Source organism: Mastigoproctus giganteus, chromosome 8 (genome assembly GCF_048544385.1).
Source record: "Mastigoproctus giganteus isolate SK-2022 chromosome 8, ASM4854438v1, whole genome shotgun sequence".
NCBI lineage: Eukaryota > Metazoa > Arthropoda > Arachnida > Uropygi > Thelyphonidae > Mastigoproctus > Mastigoproctus giganteus.
In genome coordinates, this window is record NC_143582.1 from 88,313,052 (window position 1) to 88,334,204 (window position 21,153).

The 21,153-nt window shown below is 37.2% G+C and overlaps 1 protein-coding gene across 1 annotated transcript in view; it reads left to right on the forward strand.

Annotated features, from left to right (window-relative positions):
* Positions 1–633: 633 nt before the first annotated feature.
* LOC150081703 (bone morphogenetic protein 7-like) overlaps positions 634–21,153 on the forward strand; it is a 241,044-nt gene continuing 220,524 nt past the window's right edge. Inside the window, exon 1 of the mRNA XM_090379568.1 lies at positions 634–1,174. Coding sequence (XP_090235694.1) covers positions 835–1,174 — 340 coding nt within the window. The 5' untranslated portion in view covers positions 634–834. The remainder of the gene's footprint in view (positions 1,175–21,153) is intronic.

A 21,153-nucleotide genomic window follows, 5' to 3' on the forward strand; every position in this document is an offset into this window, starting at 1 on the left:
AGTAAGTAAATATGCTTTGTATATATATATATATATATATATATATATATATATATATATATATATATATACCGTTTACCCATTGGAATTCGATTAATAAGCCTGATATGCACAGTATACTCTCTGCTTTGCGTAACATTCATAGAGCATACCTCCTGCTAATTTTACGACTGCAGCACTGCTTATACTGTAGCTTGTGAAGTTGTTTAAAGTCTTGTGAGAACATTACTTGATTAATTAACAGTCATTGGGCACCTTACGTGTCTGCTGATATCAACAATAATATATATATTATACATCAACAATAATATATATATAATATATCAACAATGATATATATACAGTATGTAAAGTCGAAAAGTGGCATAATTCCCGACGTATTATAATAAATGTTTCCATGGTTACGGACAAATCACCAATTTTGTTTCTTTATTTTTTGTTTTTCTCTTCTCTTTTCTTTTCTTGCCTTTTTTTTAACCCTAGGAGATAGCGATCGATGCGCCTTCTAGCGTCGTTTAAAGTATCAGGTGTTTGCGCCGAGCACTTGTTCCGTGCGGCTAGTGGTGCACGCTTGTTGCTACAATTCGGTGTTCTTGGTGAGATGACAGGGTATCAACGCCGACAACAAAGCGCCGAGATTTTTGCTATGACGGTATCACCGTGTCCGTCACCTGTGCAGAAAAGCTGCGCAAGGCTACGGAAGCTGCTTTGACTTAGCAGCAACTCACTGTCTGTGTGTATATATGTATATGTGTGCGTGTGTATGTGAAGTCCACACGCGCGCGCTCCAACGCTAGTTTGTCTCCGTCGGTAAGCTTGGTGTTCTCGGAATATATGATGAGTGCCATTGTTGGGTTTAAAACCTCTCTAGTCGAGACGGTCCCGGTAACTTTTTCTACCTTTCTGGCCCTCGTGCTCTTTCTAGACCTAGTAGGGGGAAGGAGCGTAGACCAGAGAAAGTTTTCCGTACGCTCTGCTCAAGAAACCGTGAAGGAAGAAGCGATGCATAAGCTGCTACAGGTGTTTGGACTTGGCCATCCCGGCCAACGGAAACGCCACCATACCCCACCTCAGTATATGTTAGACTTGTACAATGCCATTGCTGATACTAACGGAATTACATTAACTCCTAATCCATATTATGCCAACGTTATACGCAGCTTCCCTGATAAAGGTAAGTTGCTATACTATTAAAAACTATTGCATATTTTACTATAATTAACCTTAAAAGCACTCACATTTAATAATGTTCATGATTCTCATTTTAACTTAGTTTTAGCAAATTATCAAAATTGTTACCAGTGTAGATTTTAATTCACCATGCTTTTTATGCGGAGTTTATACGTTATATAATTATAACTCAGATATAGACTCATTTACAAATAAGTAATTAGATGAATGAAGACCAAAGTATACTCCTATATAAAATACTGAAACATAAGTCTAAATATTCATGTTGAAAATAACGTCGAAACTTTACAGATATGGTGGTTCATTTTTATCTTTGTATGTGCGTTAGGTTAGCAAATAAATGCATTAATTAACGTTTGCTTATAAAATATCTTTTATCGTTCATGTTGTTCAGAAAGACATGTTAAAATGCGATTAAATGTAATGAAAAAAGGGTATCCATTAGGAATATAATGTTTAAAAAAGTGAATGCACGTGTCCATTTTATTTAAAATTCAATTTCGAGTTAAATCCATGTTGATATGAATGATGTAATAAGAAATACCCTACGACCATAATGGAATGTAGATAAGTAGATTGGGGGATATACTTATGAGAAAATATTTCTTATAGTAAACTGTATTATAAAATTTTCTTTAGTCATATAAGAATGAAATTACTTCACATATCATAATTATAATAAAACATTTTTATTATAATTATGATATGCGAGTATGTATGTATATATTATTTATACACATACTAATTAACCGTGACTTAGCTAATTCGATAAATATGCCTTTATTTTTTGGCTGTTTGTTCTTTCAGTTGTATTTAAAGAAAATATGCCTGTTTACATTTTAAAAAGGAAAGCATGATTAATTTGATGTGAGAGGAAGAAACTTCTATTAGACATGTACATACAGTATTATTTTTGTGTACATACTGTATGTACACCAAGTAATATTTAAAATTTTAGATGACTTTAATATATTATGCTATTACTGTTCTTCACAATAACACAAAAATAATACTGTATGTAGTGTACATACAGTACTATTTTTGTGTTATTGTGAAGAACAGTAATAGCATAATATATTAAAGTCATCTAAAATTTAAAATATTACTTGTTCAGGGTTTCAGCTGTATATTCTCTGAAATGATAAACTCAGAGTCAACGTTTCAGCTGTATATTCTCTGAAATGATAAACTCAGAGTCAACGTTTCAGCTTAAGTGTTACTGTTGATCATAAACCGTGTTCAAAGTTGAACATAATCCACTTAACGATACGTAATATTAATGGTCATGAAATTTATTGACATTTCCTCTCATGCGTAACTGGGATATTATATACTTACTGAATTTAATAAGACGGGAAAATATCCCAACAAAATATCTCTGAACTGTCATAAACTTTAAAATACATACATTGTTATAAGTTCAATATAATTAGAATTAGAAATCTATAGAAACTTAATCAAAACACTCTGTATATAGAAAAGTACTGACAAAGAACTTACAGATTCCAGACAGTAAGATTACGAAATTCCTTTCAACCGTGCCTACGAAATCCATGGCTACATACAGAATGCGACATCTACAGGATTTTCTCGTGGATTTTTGTACTTGGAGAACTATACAAAACAAATAAATAAAACAGTTCTGTATACTGTGCAAAGATCTAAGAAAGTGGATCAGCACATATACTTAGCTATTACATTTTTTTCTCACTAACTGTCTTCGATTTCAAATTACCGAGTTTCATCTAGTTTCTCAATTTCCACAACTAACTTCGAAATGTAGTACTGCATTTCTAAAAACTCAACCGAGTTGAAACACAAATGAAACTTACGAATGCTTGATTTTATAATCTGCTTGTACGCGTCTTTTCAATGTTAATATTAAAAAAAAAAAAAAAAAAAAAATGTAAGGATTCGCTTTTTCTCAAAGATTTCGATAATAAAATTCATCAGCAAATATTTCCTTCGGCGTCCACACAACCATGACGTATGACCTTTCCAGGTGTCAGCCCATTTTGAAACCTTAAATGGGAATGCAGTCGTCAGTCTAGGTAGGGTAACTTGCTGACTTTAGTAATCTTGATGTGTGTTAATTCTATCAAACCTTCGCTAACTTCTAATTTCAGTCTTTGAACTCTTCTGTTCGAAATATCATTGAAAGTGAGTGACTAAAAGACATTTCGAAAATTAATTTCTAGTTAACTTGGCGTATTTTTTTAAAGATGAAAAATTGTGAAAAGAAAATAACGAAATTATCCTATTGTCATTATGACAAACGTAAACCAATGTTATATCTGTCAAAAATTAAAATACTTCCACATCTGGATATATATCACAGATTTATGCTCTAGGAAATCCCTTACAATTTAAAAAAAGATGAAACTGATAGTAGTGGCATCGTATTTCACTGTTTAATGATGTACGAATTGTTCGCTACCATATGACCAATATATGATCTCAGATCACATCAGTTATTAAATTGTTTAATCCGTTGATCAGTGCGTTTTTAAAATTATAACTTTATTTTTAAAATTACAGTATTATAACCTCTTAGCGACTGTTTAAAAAATAATAATAAAGAACATTTTCTGTCCATACCCCAAGATGGGCATACAGTGGCAAGAGTAGTTTACAATGTACAGATTATAAACTGTATTTTGTTGTGTCATGGATTGAACAGCAAGAGTAGCTTTGTACTTCAAGGACCATTCAGCTCAGCGGAAACGAAACGCATTGTTTCAATATATTTTTCAGGGTATTTTGTTCAAAACTTCTATCCTTACTACACATTTACTGTACAATATAACGTGTACTATCCTAACGTTTCGAATTCAAATTGTGGTAATCAGATTATGAAATATTCTCCTCCAAGCAGTTCTATCAAGGCGCACTCTGGTCCTCAGGGGAGACTGAATCATCGACTAGTGGTTGATCCAACATTCTCACTTTCTTGAGATTTCATCTACTGATAACCTAATCTCTAAACATATGGAGACAATGGTAACAGAAAATAAACAATAAATATTTCTTTTTGTTTCTACCTGGTATTGCCATATCTGCCAGAGCAGTTTACAACTGCGTTTTACTGTGTTTTCTTTCTCGTTTTTTTTTCTTCCCCCCCCCCTTAATGCAGCTGATTTACTCATGCAACACTTCAAAATAAGCCGTGCTTGTTTTGTGGGGGTGAATGAGTTTGATCTCGTAATGTGCATATCCGTGTCCATATATGGTGCTGTTAAAAAAAAACAAAAAACCCCGCAAAACCCAAGTTTTCCGGGGAACCATGTTAACCTCGCACAATACTGATTATCTCGCCCACAGTGCGAAAACAGTCAATAAAAATTTTCTCCTCTTTGGCAGCATTAGAACCAGGATTTTTATGCACGATGTGGAAGATGTGCTCGTGAACATTGTGCCACCTGTAAGGACTCGCTCTAGGACCATGATACGTTTAAACAGCACGGAAACTTTATACCCGATGCACGCGCACCTTTCTCGGTTTCGTAAGGCTAGTCATTGGTTTGTGTTAATGTTATAATTTTTAAAATTATAACATTAGCACAAACTTTATATCGTGATCCTATTCCTGAGGGCCGTCTTCCCTTGTTCCATTAATATAAAAATTCTATTCTATTCCGTTAATAACATTCCTTCTATTCCGTAAATACTAAAACTAAGATCAAGAAACTTAATTTTTTTACCTAATTTTACACTGAGTGGACAGACATCATGGGATACCTATTTAGTAACGGGTAGGCCCACCTTTCTAGTTCATGAAAGCGTTCCACAGGTATTTTCATCTATGCTTGATGCACCTGTCTTCATAATTCCATCGCATTCCTCGGTGGAGGATCCAAAGCTCGAACGGACCTTTTCACAGCATCCCAAAGATGCCCCACAGAGTTCATGTCTGGTGAACGGGGAGGCCACCAGACATGAACTCTGTCGAGCATATCTGGTGAACGGGGAGGCCATTCTATGATGGTAAAATCTGCAGAATGCTCTTCGAACCATGTTCTAAGAAGTGTGGGGAGGCGAATTGTCCTGCTGGAAGAGTCCATTGCCCTGTGGGTGCACGATGACGATGAAGGGATGCAGATAGTCTGCAAGGATGGACACGTAACTTCGATTCAGAGATACGTCTAGCCGTACAAGAGGTCGAAACGTGTGGCAGTTGAACACGCCCCAGACCATTACCGACCGTCCATCTGTCTGAACAGTTCCTTGTTGACATGACGGTTGCATAGATTCGTGCGGTTTCCGCCAGATACGCACCATCCCGTCCGCTCGAAATTGCTGGAAACGGGACTCATCAGACTAGGAGACCCGTCTCCAATCATCAAGGTCCAGTGCCGATGTTCTTTCGCCCAGTTGAAGCGTAGATTCCTGTGTCGTGGTGTTAGTAATGGGACTCTGGTGGGTCAGTGGCTCCCATAAGCTATTGCGGCTAATGATCGCCTGATGGTCTTGGTGAAGACTTTCTGGCACCTCCCCCGTTGAAGTCGGGGGTGATTTGTGCCACGGTCGCTCTCCGGTTGGCTGAAAAATTGCGACACAGACGTCAACGGCTACGTTCATCCACCTCCTTTCTCCCCCCACAATGCTGTTCACGATGAGATATTATTCCGGAAATGGCGGATTCCCGATACAATACACTGTTGATACTGTCGAATGGTGACAGTGCAATTTCTGTACCACCTCCGCGATATAGAAACCCATGCTTCGGGCACCCACTATCATCCCCCTTTCAAAGTCAGTTAACTCACATCGTTTATCCATACTGACATCGAATTACCGTCTACGCGAATGCAGTGTACCTTTATACCTGCCAAGCGGTGGGTTCGTCCACTAGCGAGAAGCGTGACAGCGTCGCGTTTCCCAGGAACCAGGTATCCTCTGAATTCTGTCCTTTCAGTACATTTTGGCCAACATTGCCATCCCAAAGCTTTTCGAAAAGCGAAGTACTACTGCAGTAGATGGCAGGTTAATGGACACGATGAAGGGTTCGCATTTTCTCAATTTTTCGTTTTTATTAGGTTTTTCTCATTTCTTCCCAGCACCTCCTTTCGTATCATTGCTGATTAAAAACTATACTGCTCGAGAAAATTAACAGAAGGAAATGTTTTCGTGAAAATCGATCTACCACCTTAAAGAGCCGCAGATTATGCAAATTATTCATGCCTATAAAAATACGAGTTGTGACACACCACTTCATTCCCGTTTTTTGGCTTTCCCAGATAGCCATATCTTCAGTACTCAGGATGGCAAGTCATCATCGTTTAGATGATTCTTTGAGTGGGCGTGGAGTCGCAAGAGCACGTTGGCTTAATGTGTTACGCAGTGCTTCTTGGCACTATGGAATCAGTTTCAGGAACCATTACAAGAAGAGCTGGCCAAGGTCGCCCGAGGGCTCCGTAAACCAGAACAGATCGCTATCTGGCTCTAAAACCCTACGATGTCCCGTCATCAACTGTCTCTTGAGGTTGCTGCGGCCAGAGGCAAAAACATTTCCAAAAGGACTTTGTATCCCATTTATCCCAAAAAACTCGTCGAAACTGGTTCCATGAACATGTAACTTGGAGCCCTGACAGATGGGGTACAGTTCTATTCTATAATGAGTCCCGTTTTAACCTACAAACAAATTATAGACGTTATTTCATCTGGAGATAACGAGGAATGCAGTACCATTCGTTCAACATTAGAGAAAGGAACACCTTCATGTTTTTGATAGGGGTACCGTAACTGCGCAGAGGTACCGAGAACAGATCCTCGAACCCCATGTGCGACTTTTTAGGGGTGCAGTTGTTCAAGATTTTCTTTTCATATACGACAACGCCACTGCATATATAGCTCAAGTGGTGAAGGAATACGTTGAAACTGAAGATATCCAACGACTGCCATGGCAAGAACGTCGCCACACTTAAATTCGATCGAACATATGCGGGACGGCCTTAGACGTCGCATTGCATGCCAACAGCCAACTCTTCGGTCACTTGGTGAGCTAAGAACTGCGCTGGTGGAAGAATGAGATTTGCTGTCACAGAATCTTATAGAACCCTTTTACGAGTATGGTTAACCGGTGTCAGGCCTGTTTAGTCTTTGGAGGAGATCATACATCGTACTGATATCATGTGACCATATTTTCGAGCATTTTGTATCAACTTTTGTAATGTAATATTTTTTGGTAATTCTTATACAATCCCTATAAATGTCCCTTATATCTGTCCGTAGTTTCTTGCTGTCTCCTCACTTCATCGTTATCCTATGATAAACTGCCATACCAAATTTTGTCCAGTTTCATCGCAAGCCGCACGAATTACACCGCGTTTTCTAAGTGTTCTATTAATTTGGTGGAGGGGTGTATAAGGGATGTTCGGATAAAATGCAGAGTTTTGAAATAAACAATTCAAATTCACAACAACTGGTTAAAAGTAACAATTGCTCCATCGCGTGCCGGACAATTCACATCTTCACCTAATCGTCCTAGTGAAAGGGACGATTTTTGAGCGGCTACTTCACGGGAATACACATGTGGTAGACGCACAGCAACGCGTCAGGGCCGTATGCTGTGTGTTGCGGCAGTTCCACTGCATTGTTATAGAGGAGCCTGCATGCCAAGAGTTGCGGAAGGTATTGTGGTTGCCACGCATTAAGTAGCCAGACCGCCTTGCCTTTTTTGGTGAGGCAGCGATGGGCATTGTCGATGAAATGGTGTTTCTATTTAAAAAAAAAACCAAAAAAAAAACCGTCCGTTCATCATTTTAGAAGCTGTATTTACACATAAAAGAATTCATTGTTTTTGGCTTCTGTCTATTTTTTCATATCAAAAGTATAATTACAATTAAGGAAAATTACTTATTCATTAATATACATTATACTGTACTCGATTTAGGCACTCACTCATTTTCCATATCCAAATTGTAAATATTTTACAAGAAAAAAAAAAGTGACAAAAGTCAATAGCTTTATAGTCTCACTGAATGATGTTCATCACTTATTGGTATTTGATGATCATGATTGAGAACTGCTGTCAATCAAAGTTTTATTACTGACATCATTATCCAAGTGTCATCATCAAATTTCACGTGACAGATTTTAAAGATATTTCTTTAACCCATGATAAGTAACCTATAACGCGTTAAAGTAGCCTTACCTTATTTAATAGAGTTCAGTTTTTTAAGCCTTCATTAACTTCATAAACTAATTACAAATTATCTAAAGGTAACCAAACCTTATTTAATAATGTGAGGTTCACTTTTTAATAAGGATATTAAATAAGTTACCTTTATTTAATGGATTTCAGAAAAAAACTTGGAAGTGTCTCACTTAACATTCGATTTGCAATAGTTATCAATAACGACACTAACAATACTTTTCACTCACTATCAGCGGAAAAAAACGGGAGAAACATTATGTGAGATTGTTTTACAATCTGACATAATGTTTGGGGGATACACAGACTGAAATGTTAACAGTGGACGCAGGCAGAGGCAAAAGTGATTCTTGCACTGCTCCTATTAGAATGAGCAGCAGCCTCAAAAGCAAGTAATGGAGATTTCTCCCAACTCCCCTAATCACGTGGAACTCTTTGATTTCCTCTCTTTGAAAATTGACTTTCTCCAGTCCAGCTTTCCTAACAGTGAGATAATTTTCCTTGGTGATTTTAATGTGACTAGAAAACTCCAGCTAGCTTCCGTTTTCTAGTCATACGGACCCAGCTGGTCGAAATGCTGAGGCTTTTGCAATTACTAATGTCCTCACATAGATTGATCATTTACCCACAGAATACCAGACAATCCTAATCAGACGGCCAACAGTCTTGATATTTTTTTAACAAACAACACGGTCGAGTTGAGTGGTCCTCTACGCACCTCAGGTCACAACTTGGCGATGGTCTCTTCTCCAATGGAGCCCGTCTCTCGTGGTCATTCCGATCCTCGTGTTCTTTGGCATTATAAAAATGCAAAATGGGATGATCTGCGAGATTTCTTTAACTTCTTTTCCTTGTTTGGATTACTGTTTAAATCTTCTGATCTCAGATCTTGTCGGTCTTGTGGAGATTAAATCCTTCGTTTCACAACTCCATCTTAAAATCTCGTCCTTTATCTAAACCCGAGTTTTCCAATAAATGTGCTAAGGTTGTTCAATATAAGAAAATTGCATATCGCAATTGTCTTGCATCGAAATCCGCAGATTCATTTTCTTCCAACACGAAAGCTCGCAACAATTATAAATCAATCCAAACTAGATTTTGAACAAGCTAAGAGTAGAGAACTTGCTTCTTGTCCAAATGGTAGTCGGGCTTTCTGGTCTCTTGCCAAACTGGCCACAATTTTTGCCCATCTCTATTCCCATCTCTGTCAAAGCTGGATGGCCACATCAGCTAAAGATAAAGCTGACATGCTAGCATTCTACTTTTCTTCTAATTCACGTATTACGCAATTTACAGAGAGTAATCACGGAGAAATATGGCTTTAGTCTGATGCTCCTAAATCCTTTTTATAACAACAACAACTACTCGTGTATTGATGATCTTGGCAAGCCACCTCTAACCATTCCCAGTCCATTCCATTCAATGTCTCCTGTGGTCTTCCCGTCATAAGGTTGTCAGAAGAATTTTGAACAGTCTTGATACCAAGAAAACTTCAGATCCTGTTGGTATTTCTTCACTTGTACTCAAAACCTGTGTTCCAGAGCTTACTCCTCTTCTGTGTCACATTTTTACACTTTTTTTTTATTCCACCGGTGTTTTCCCTTCTGCTTGGAAATTTTCTCATATCTAACCAGTTCCTAAAAAGGGTCACAAATCCCTTCCATCCAATTATCGCCCCATTACACTTACTTCTACTTTCCAAAGTAATGGAAAAATCTATTAACCGCCAACTTGTAAACTATCTAGAAACCTTCCATCTGATCAATGAATGTCAGTATGGATTTCGTCAGTGTCGATCAGCTGGTGATATACTGGCTTATGTTACCCATCTATGGAAAAGTTTGATGATTCTCAAGCAGTTGTTCTTGACATTTCAAAGGCTTTTGATTATGTTTGGCATAATGGTCTCCTAAATAAGCTTCCATCCTATGGTTTGCCAACTGTTTTTTGTAATTGAATATCCAGTTTTCTCTCTGACCGCTCACTACGGTTATGGAAAACGGTTCTCTGTCCTCTAACTTCTCACTAATGTAGGTGTTCCCCAAGGTTCAATTATTTTCCCCACTCTTTTCCTCTTATATAATAATGATATTCTCTCATTAACTGGAAATGCTATCCATAGTTTTGCTGATGACAGCACATCGTATTCTACCTTCCAGTTTGAGAAACCTTGCCCTGCACAAACAGCTTCAACTTCTCGAATATCCATTATCAATTCCCTAAATGCTGATCTCCAGATAATTTTCCATTGGGGAAAGATAACATAGTTGATTTCAATCCTTCTAAAATTCGTTCCTGTCTTATATCTCGCAAAAAGGATTCTTTTGCTCCTATGCTTATCTTCAATGATAAACATATTTCTAGATAAGATCATATGTCTCTATTAGGGATTACCCTGAATTCTAATCGCTCTTGGCACAAGCACATTACAAATATTGCTTTCACTGCATCTAAAAATCTGGGTTTTCTGTTTTGTTCTCGGCGTTACTTTTCTTCCAAACAGTTGCTCACTCTGTACAAATCGCAAATCCGCCCTACCATGGAATATTGTTCCCACATCTGGGGTGGTTCCTCTAAAACCTCTCTTCTGAAGCTTCTAGATTCTATCAAAGTATGGCAGTTAGGTTAATTAATGACCCATCTCTAAAAAAAAAAATCTCCACTCTCTGTCTCAAAGACTTTCTGTTTTTGCTGCATGCCTTTTCTATAGATACTTCTATGGGCACGGTTCTTCAGAATTAGCTTCTATAATTCTCACCCTCTCTTCCAAAACAATCCGAACTCGTGCCGCAACCATCAGCATTCTTTTACTGTCCAACTTCAAACTCGCAGAATCAATTTTTCTCCTACTTCATTTATTCCTTCATTTTCCGTTTTCTGGAACCTTCATTCATACATATTTCCTGAAAATTGCAACCTACAGAAATTGAAGTCTAATGTCAACAAGTATCTTCTTTCATCTTCTCAACCTTCAACCCATGCACGGTACAAAGTCCCATAGGTTCTAATACCTCTCGTGCTTGAGGTCTTCAATAATAATAAAAAAAAAAACCTGCAGCAAATTTTGACACCGTCCCTTGGCTACCCTGGTGGATATCATTCATGAAAATTAAAAATAGAAGAGACAACTCTTGCTATTACACTGGTCCACTCTGAAGATTGACCGCTTATGATTCTCTTTTAGCCAGCTCGATTTAGCGTAGGAACTTAGCAGTAATTTTGTTTGTTCTAATTTATATACCTTCCATTGCCTGCTATTGGTTCCTACAGTGTCAAGTTTTTGATAGTTTGGCTCCTTACTGATAACCAGATCTAGGATATTAAAGCCTTTTGTACTCTTTCTCTCGGAAATGGTGGGATAAGTAGCAATCATCCAATTTCTAAAAAAAATGTTACCATACAGAGTATATCAGAACTATGTATTCCCGACTATAAGAAGTAAATTGAAGTCGTCCATAATGAGACAATCCTTACTAGGCCATTCAATGTGTGAAGAGATATTAGTCATACTCCTCACAGTCATTTGGTCTGAAACGCACTCCAAATATTATCTTCCCTTAACAGCAAGTCATTCACACAACACTGACTCCACGTTATCTTGATCTGACTCAAGGAATATATCTGTCGCCTTGAGGCAGTTTTATAAGAAGCATCACCCTTCCACTCTGTCCCCTCTTTATCGCTTCTGAATACATATTTACCAAAATGAAATTCATCTGGTATTTCTGAGTGGCACCGTATCTAGTAAGCCCAACTACATTGGCATTAGTTGACTTGATCATAATTTCAAATTCATTTAATTTTTTTATAATACTCTTTGCATCACTGTATAGATACATTACGTTTTGTACTTCCATTCCTTTTGACAACGCTGATGCACTTCTTATAGTTACTTATACTGTAAGTGTTTTCCCATATGGTCCTGACTGTTGGTGGATTTTAGTTCTTTTGCAGTTTCTCTTTTAGTGGTTAAGGTAATTAATAGTTGCGCAAGCGATCTCAGAGATGGTGCGTGTAGTTTTCCCACGCAATTGAACTGAGTCGACCGAGTGCCGACTTCTCTAATTCTCCGAACTAGAGGTGTCTCTGAATCCTTAATACCACTTCGGTGGCATTAGCAAAAAATTCTTGAACCTCCTCTGTTTAATTGATTATCATCTTGTACAGAATAAATTCCTCTATCAACTAAGGCAGGCCATGCTGAAAAAAAATTCCCTCAATACGCTATCATAACTAGGCTACCCCTAGTTATGAATTAATCCACATTTTTTTAAGTCTATATTAAGAAATGTTTACCCCGAGAGAAACAAATTTGGACGACAGTACTAATAGGCCACAAGGAATGGCTCCGTTACGTAATCAAACTTCCCATGTGCAAAAGGAGCTCAAAATACCCATGCGTATGGGTTTTGGTTTCGTGACCTTCTTCATAAGGAAGTGTTGCATATGTCTAATGCTTTCTTTTACAGTTTACCGTGCAGTCACAATGTAAACATTTTAAAGAAAGCAGAAATAGTTGATTTACAAAGCAGACATCGGTCGTTAATGCAGACTTTACTGAAATACACCACTATACGGTATGTTAAAGTGGAAAAAAAAATAGAAGTCGACTTATACGCCCGACTATACAGTAATTGCCTTGAGCAGCTGCACATTCATGAGATCGCTTATAAAGCTGTTGGAAACATTTTACAAAAGCATTTGAAGTGACCATCATCAATTTCTTTGTCACATTCCTTTTAATTTCCTTTATACTGTAAAATCTTGATCTCTTCAGAATGGATTTGATTTTGGGGAACAAGTGTTCTGAGGGATATAAATCAGGGGAATATCAGGGATAATTTAGCTCCGCAGTCCAATGCATTGTCAGAAACTCCTTGATAAGCAGCGCCAAATGTGATCTAGTGTTGTTGCATAACAGGAAACAGTTCCCAAAACATTTTCTCAAAACTTAAGCATTGTACTCCTTCAAGATCGCTTTGGTTTTTAATTTTTGGAAACGAAATTTTTTGTCTCGAGAACATTTTTATTGCCATTCCATGTTCTCACAGTCCCGACTATACAGTAATTGCCTTGAGCAGCTGCACATTCGTGAGATCGCTTATAAAGCTGTTGGAAACATTTTACAAAAGCATTTGAAGTGACCATCATCAATTTCTTCTATCTCTGCGGATCGTATTCGAAACATCACAAACTTGTTTTCCCAATTCTCAGGTTTCAAGTCGTACTTTTCCTCCAACTTATAACAAATTTAATGTTCGTTCTTTGTTCCATCACCAAACACTTTGATACTGGCTTGAACAACACTGCAGTTCTAAAACCACTGTGCCAACGGCTTATGATGCGCAAATGAGCTTGTAGCAGAGGGGAAACAGTCAGCTGTCACTGCACGATGTATATGATATTCGCGCAATGGATTCTATCCTGGAACTTAAAAAAAAATAGTCTGTTGTTTTAATTGTTTTTGGCGGTGTAAGGAAAAACTCATTTTTAGAGCAGATAATATATTATGTGTAAAACGTTGTATTATATTGATACTAATTACCTATGGAGTAACTAGCTGCCTTTCCTATGAACTATAATATTATTGTTGATATACAAATGTACAAATTCATTTTAGTTGAGATTCATAGACAAATATAACAACCCTCTAGCAATTAACTGTATCGGGTGTAGTAATTAATGATAATAAGACTGATTATTATTATTATTTAACCAAAAGAAAAATAACAGTTGAAGTAGAAAATATAAAACGATAATCATTTAATATAAAGAGGGGGGGTACCTCAAGGCACTTATGCAGGGCCAATAATGTTCAATATTTATATAAATGACATATTTGAAGTAATTAAGAGATCTTTTATAAACGTTTATGCAGATGACAGAATCTAATATACAGGGTGTCTCAAAAATATTGGTACAAACGTTTAGGGGAGGTAGGTAATATCTAAAGGAATGTGAATCGCATAGGAACCCATGACCGGAAACGTCACCGTAAGTCGGTATACGGCGCTGTTCATCAGTTCGCGAGAGGGAAAATTTCTGGTTTACTCATTCAAGCAGTAGTCGCCGCACGAAGAACATGCATCGATATACGAACTGTGAGCTGGCAGACATGCACCTAGTGTATGGATTAGCAGAGGGCCCACACGGTGTGCGCCCCCATGCGGCACAACATCGCTTCGCAATAAATGTGTGGGCAAGTATGGTCGGTGACTGCTTAGTCGGCCTTAGTCGGCCATACCTGTTACCATCCCGCATGAACTCCGCTAAATATCGGATCTTTCTTGAACAAGTTCTACCAGGGTTACTTGACGATGTTCCAGCAAATGTGAGACGCAACATTTGGTTTCAACATGACGGGGCGCCTGCCCATTATGGAAGGTGTGTTCGTGACCATTTGAATAGGCGTTTTGGGCGTCGATGGATTGGCCGTGGTGGAGCCGTTGCCTGGCCCCCACGATCACATGATTTATCGAGCCTTGATTTCTTTCTGTGGGGGGCCCTCAAATCTATCGTGTATGAATCGCCTGTGGAGACGGAAATGGATCTCGTGGCGAGACTCGTCTGCACTGCTGCTACTGTCAAAGAAACTCCAGGTGTGTTCGACCGTGGCCGCCAATCCATGCTGCGTCGGTGTCACGCATGCATCGCTTCTCATGGTGGAACCTTCGTGCATCTGTTGTAACATCATAAAATGCATCCATCTCGTACTCCATTGTTAATGTTATGTCAAATAAATGTTTGCCACTAATTACTGTCTTGTGTCATTTCTGCTTCTTGTGCCTCTGCTACTACTTTCCCGTGACGTTTCCGGTTATGGGTTCCTATGCGATTCACATTCCTTTAGATGTTACCTACCTTCCCTAAACGTTTGTACCAATATTTTTGAGACACTGTATAGTTGGAAAAATCTTGAACAAATATGACTTATGATTTACAGCAGGATCGTATTCATTTGCAGAGTTGGCTAATACATTAGCACTCAGTTTTGAAAAAAAAACAAAATTTTTAGTAATTAAACCTCCTCATCAAATTTTAGATAGTCATTTATGTTTATGTATTAAAATACATAAACATGAATGCCTTCATGATTGGTATTGCCTATTGCCAGAATTGCAAACGTCAAACTGGGGAAGAAGTTTAAAATCATTGTTACCTTTGGGTTATGGATTGCCTTAGTTGGACAATTCATATAATATTTGTATAAAATATTATATGAATAAATAAATTTGTATAAAAAATGAGATTTTATGTGTACGTTTTTTACTATATTAAGAATAAGTTAAATCCCAGAATAAAAGTTACCTTATATTATGCATTAGTGGACTCCCAGCTTAATTATTTAGTTAATGTATGGGCACGAGCAAATCTATCTGAAGGGTAATAAATAACTTAACAGGATTTTGAGTCTTATAATAGGAAAAAATATTTGGAATAACTTGAATAAGAAAAGATAATTTTTGTTAAAATATAAAATCCTCTGTCCAGTTCAAAAACTGAAGTTAAATTTAATTTTGAAAAATTTGAACATTATTTTCGAAGAGTTCAATGAGCAAAGGAAGTTTTCTCATAATTTAAGGAATCTAAAAGCAATTCTTTTTTGCCTGACCCTAGGGTATTGAATAGATTTGGAGAAAGGCATACAATGAATATAATTAACAATTTGTTGACTAGTGTTGATTTCAGATTCAGAAGACGTTATCCAATTTTCAAATTAAAATATGTAAAAAGAGAATTTTTGATTCTTAATGATTAGTAGATTACAGTTGCTTTACATATAAATAGTACTCCCTGTAAGAAATTTAAATAAAACTTGAAATAAAACTTGTCAAGAAATTTAATTTTCTTAACAAGTTGATTTATTGTAAACAAATTTTTTGATGAATAAATTGTATTGTATTGTATTATTATTATTATGTACTTGGGGGCTGTGTGTGTGTGTGTGTGTGTGTGTGTGTGTGTGTGTGTGTGTGTGTGTGTGTGTGTGTGTGTGTGTGATAATTTAGCGAGAAATTGAGCAACAGCTCGACTGAGTGACTGAGCGCACGGTATGACAGTCAGCGCATGAGGTGCTGATACAAGCAATACGGGCACTGTCGCCCTACGGATGTACACGCACAACAATATCTAGATTGTACCGTAAATGGTCCAATAACCAGACAGCATCTAGACAACGGCAGCCTTGTGGCTCGAGACAGCTCGTTGACATGCCTCTCATATCAACGAGAGGATATCATTTATGCTGGCAACAGAGTTAGGGTATGGCGAGCAGCAGCAGCATGAATTAATGGATCCGTCGTGCGAAACATCAAGACTACAGGCTGTTGGTGTAAGCGTGATGCTGTTTTCGTGGAAAACAATAGGTCCCCTAATACAGTTAAGTCATTGTATAAATTACCACAAAATATAATAATAAAAAATATATACTGTATGAATATTTAACGACACCGGAGCTTATTGCTCATATCCGTTGTAAAAATCCATGTTCACGGGCCAATTTGTATGTCGTGCGAACTAAAAAATCCCAAAAAAATTACTGGGAAACACTATGCTCTCTATCTGAGATCGACTAGTTACAGTTCTATTTTTAAAAAATCAATCACTGAAAATTTCTTCCGATCACCACGGAAAGCGAACCCAGATCTTTTTAAAGGAATGATAAGTGAGGTCGTAGTAGCCGAATGGTCGGGCACAAGGATAAGTACACATGCTTTGAGTGCTCGGGGTTCAAGCCCGTGACTACTGAATACGGTGCTGTTTCTTATATTCTCTCGAAAACGAGCATTTCGTTTTGTAAATTTTTTCATTTGGACTGTGATTCGAAAACAAGAACTTTTCGATCAACCGTGGCCATCAGACATCTTTCTTTAAAGCATCGTTTCTGAAATAGGGTACTGCAGTACAGAAACGAGCCGTGACGAAAGCTGTATGTCATGGGCACACTGAAGCCCTACTTCAGCGTATACTTCAGTTTTTCTTAATGATTGATCCACGAACCGACGAAGGCAGACGACAAAGTTCCGGGCTTTTTCTTTGCTGTACCAGGGAGTTTTCAGATTAATTCACTGGGCCGCCAAGATAAAAAGCTTGAAAACCACTGCTCTGAAGATAGAAGACGTAACAGATCACTATTTTTACGCGCAACAACTCAGAACGACATCCCGTTGTCTAATCACTGGCCATTTGCGGGACCTTGAACGACGGAACAAGCAATTTGGACTCGTACTCGGGATCCTGTTTGAAAAAAAAAAAAAAAAAAAAAAAAAGAAAAAGAAAGAAAAGAAAAAACTTTTAAGTCCGCCGTAATGACGGTGAACTTTTTATCATCAAACTGGGCATAGTTTTTGCAAACATTCCAGTGTATATATTTAGCATTCGTGCACATTTTGTGTCATTCACGCACACAAAACATACACACAAAACCAGTTTTTAACCCTACTCTGGCCACTTCTATAATGCCGCCTTTCTCTAACTTTGCCTACTCCAAGCTGCGCACATATCCATCACTTTCACGCAAACAGCTATCATTCCATCGTTTTGAACTCTTTCGTCACATTAACACGCACTAAACAACCACACGCTTGTTAGGTGGCCTTTGAATAAAAGCTATCAACGCGAATATTCCATTGTCTAGGACGCTGTAAGTTGATGACTATTTAAAGGTTATTAATATTTTCTTTAAAAAGGAAAGGAAAAAGTTAAGATTCTGTTTTTCTTTGCGCCTATAGATCCGAGAAGAACATTTTGAAACTTAAAATCGCTCACTGGAATCTGTTTCCTTGTCTAACCCTTTCTGCTAGGGCGAAAAATAAATAAAATAAGCGAATCGAAGTACCAATGCAGTATAGATCACCTCAGCAAATATATATATATATATATATATATATATTCGATAATTCAAAATAAAACAAAACATAAGCCAGTAGTATATATATATATATATATATATATATAATGATTATGTAGCTAATTACTGATAATCGGATACACTGAATAACACCATTCAATATATCCCACCAATAATTAGCAAGGCTATCTGTTTCTGATTGTTATCTGCCTGTTTAACTAGGTCCAAATTATAAACATAAAGGCAATCTATGCTAAACTTTAAATTTAACAGCAAACAGGCAAGATAACAAGGGCTAGCCCCTGATAGCTTTGAAACAAATAATACAGAAAAAGAGTGACAACCATAATTTTCACTTCAGTTGTGGTGTTTTTTATTTATTTTATACATGTGCAAAAGAAAGCTTATGCTAACATAAGGAGAAAGGAGGTAAGGATAAGAATAGTAATAGTACCTCAGTTTCTTTCGAATTACTCTAATAGATCTTGAGGTATAAAATTTAGGGTTAGAAAGTAAGAAGTGAAAAGCAAAGAAAACAGATTTTTATAATGGTACTTGGGATATATATACCGGGAGCGTAACTGCTAGACCCTTTAGTAAGGGATCCTACTATAACTACAAGGGGTTAATGGGCCAAAAAGTTGATTATAATAATAAAGATATATAGAATAACAATTGTAGATAGTAATAAGGAAATATAGAAATAAACGATTTTTTTCTTTTACTTTTTACTTTCTAAGCCTAAATTTTATACCTCAAGATCTATTAGAGTAATTCGAGGGAAATCGAGGTACTATTACTATACATATCCTTACTTCCTTTCTCCATATGTTAGCATAAGCTTTCTTTTGCACATGTATAAAATAAATAAAAAACACCACAACTGAAGTGAAAATTATGGTTGTCACTCTTTTTCTGTATTATTTGTTTCAAAGCTATCTGTCGGGCTAGCTGTTATCTTGCCTGTTTGCTGTTAAATTTAAAGTTTAGCATAGATTGCCTTTATGTTTATAATTTGGACATAGTTAAACAGGCAGATAACAATCAGAAACAGAATTCAATAATTAGCCCACCAATAATTACCCTTGCTAATTATTGGTGGGATATATTGAATGGTGTTAGCTCTAGAAAGAGTGCCATTCAATGTATCCGATTATCAATAATTAGCTACATAATCATTACTGAATGGCACTTTTTCTGTTTTATTCTATTTTATATTTTTATTTTATTGCTAATTATATGTTTATTTGTAGGGTATAGCAATGTAAACCAACACAGGCTATATTAGTCTTTACAGGTTCTTTTGGCCATGTCATGTGAGCCCGCTTAGTACTTTTATGCTAATATTTCAACACAATTTGAATACCTATATAGTACCAATTATACTCTTACAGAAGTGATTAGATTACAGACTAATGTAAAGACTGATGTAACTGACGTATTCCAATATTTCATAATATATATATATATATATTTTTAATCGTTTTCAGGAATTATCAAATTTACAATGCAGTTGGCTACCAGCAATTGGCCATTATCTTTATACATATACACTATGCTTATACATATAGTGTATATGTATATAGGTTTATACATATACACTATGCTTATACGAGCATTATGTTAATGCAGTATTTCTTTCGATCAGCCCCAAATCAAACAAAAGTAGAGTTTGCAACGTCGAGTTTCACTCGGAGTCGTCAGTTTAAGTATGCCATTTTCGAACTCCGGGCTGTGTTGTAATTTTTTCTCCGGGTCATAGAATGACAGAGAAAAAATAAAACTTCAACCCTTTTGAAGATAATTACATAATTGAATATTATTATACACAAGTCATATTAATCTGAACAGTATTTAGCAGTCATGTGGGCTCGGACCCTGCTTCAGTTAACCACAGTTAACGCTTACATATTTTTATATTTTATTATAAAAATAATAAATATATATTTTTAATATTTTATGCATCACATATTTTGCTTTCAGAATGTATGTAACTTACGAACCTACTGATTATTCATATCATGTAAAGCGATGTTTTAAACTATGGCGTTGATAACAAATAAATAGTTATCACAAAAGTCCATGTAGCAATTTTTTCTTAATATATAAGCGAAGACGCCTTGTCCTGACATCAACTACTCCACAAACCATCCAAGAACCAGCTCCCAGTCACATATAAATTTCCAGCCTGCTTCTCTGAGTCATCACTTGATGTGTTCCCATTCTTTTCTCTTTTTGCTAACCTGGTTACTTCCTTCTCATCCAAGTGGGATTTAAGTGAAACCTTGGCAAAATGCAAACCGAGTAGGATCTGCTGACGACGAGCTCTCCGTCGTGGGATTTATATGATGTCACGCCAACCCCTTCTGGGGTTAGGATTGATACCTGCCATGTGGGCTTCATATGGCACTCCCATGGGAGCATCTGTTTCCCATGGCTTTCTCCCCGTGGGGCAGTCCACTTCCTCACTTTTCCCTGTTTCCATCTCTAGCAGGCCCCCTTTCTCCATGGCCTGCTCTTTTTTTCTTTTTTTTTTAACCACTTTGTACCCCACCTTTCTTCACCATCTCCTTACTCACTCCTTCCAAACTTTTTTTTATTTTTTTTTGGTCTTTGTCAGGGAGCTCAGGCGACTCTGGCAGAGGCCAGCCAGAGTATAATGGGCAGCCTGGCTCAGCTCCCAGTGTGGTGGTGGGCAACGTGGGGTTCCACTAGGGCCCTGCAGCCAAGCAGCCAGAGACACAAGAATAGAACATATCACCATTCTTACAGAGGTTCTGTAATTCTTCACAAAGTACCATGGCGCAGATGTGGGGAACCACTGGCGGCGCCTTCCACAAAACACTATGCCGCTATATATATACACTGGTGTTCAAAGAAAGTGCATCACCTAGGAATTTCACATTTCTAACCCTTTTTCGCGATGGTATGGTACATTAATGACTAGCATCACAAATAG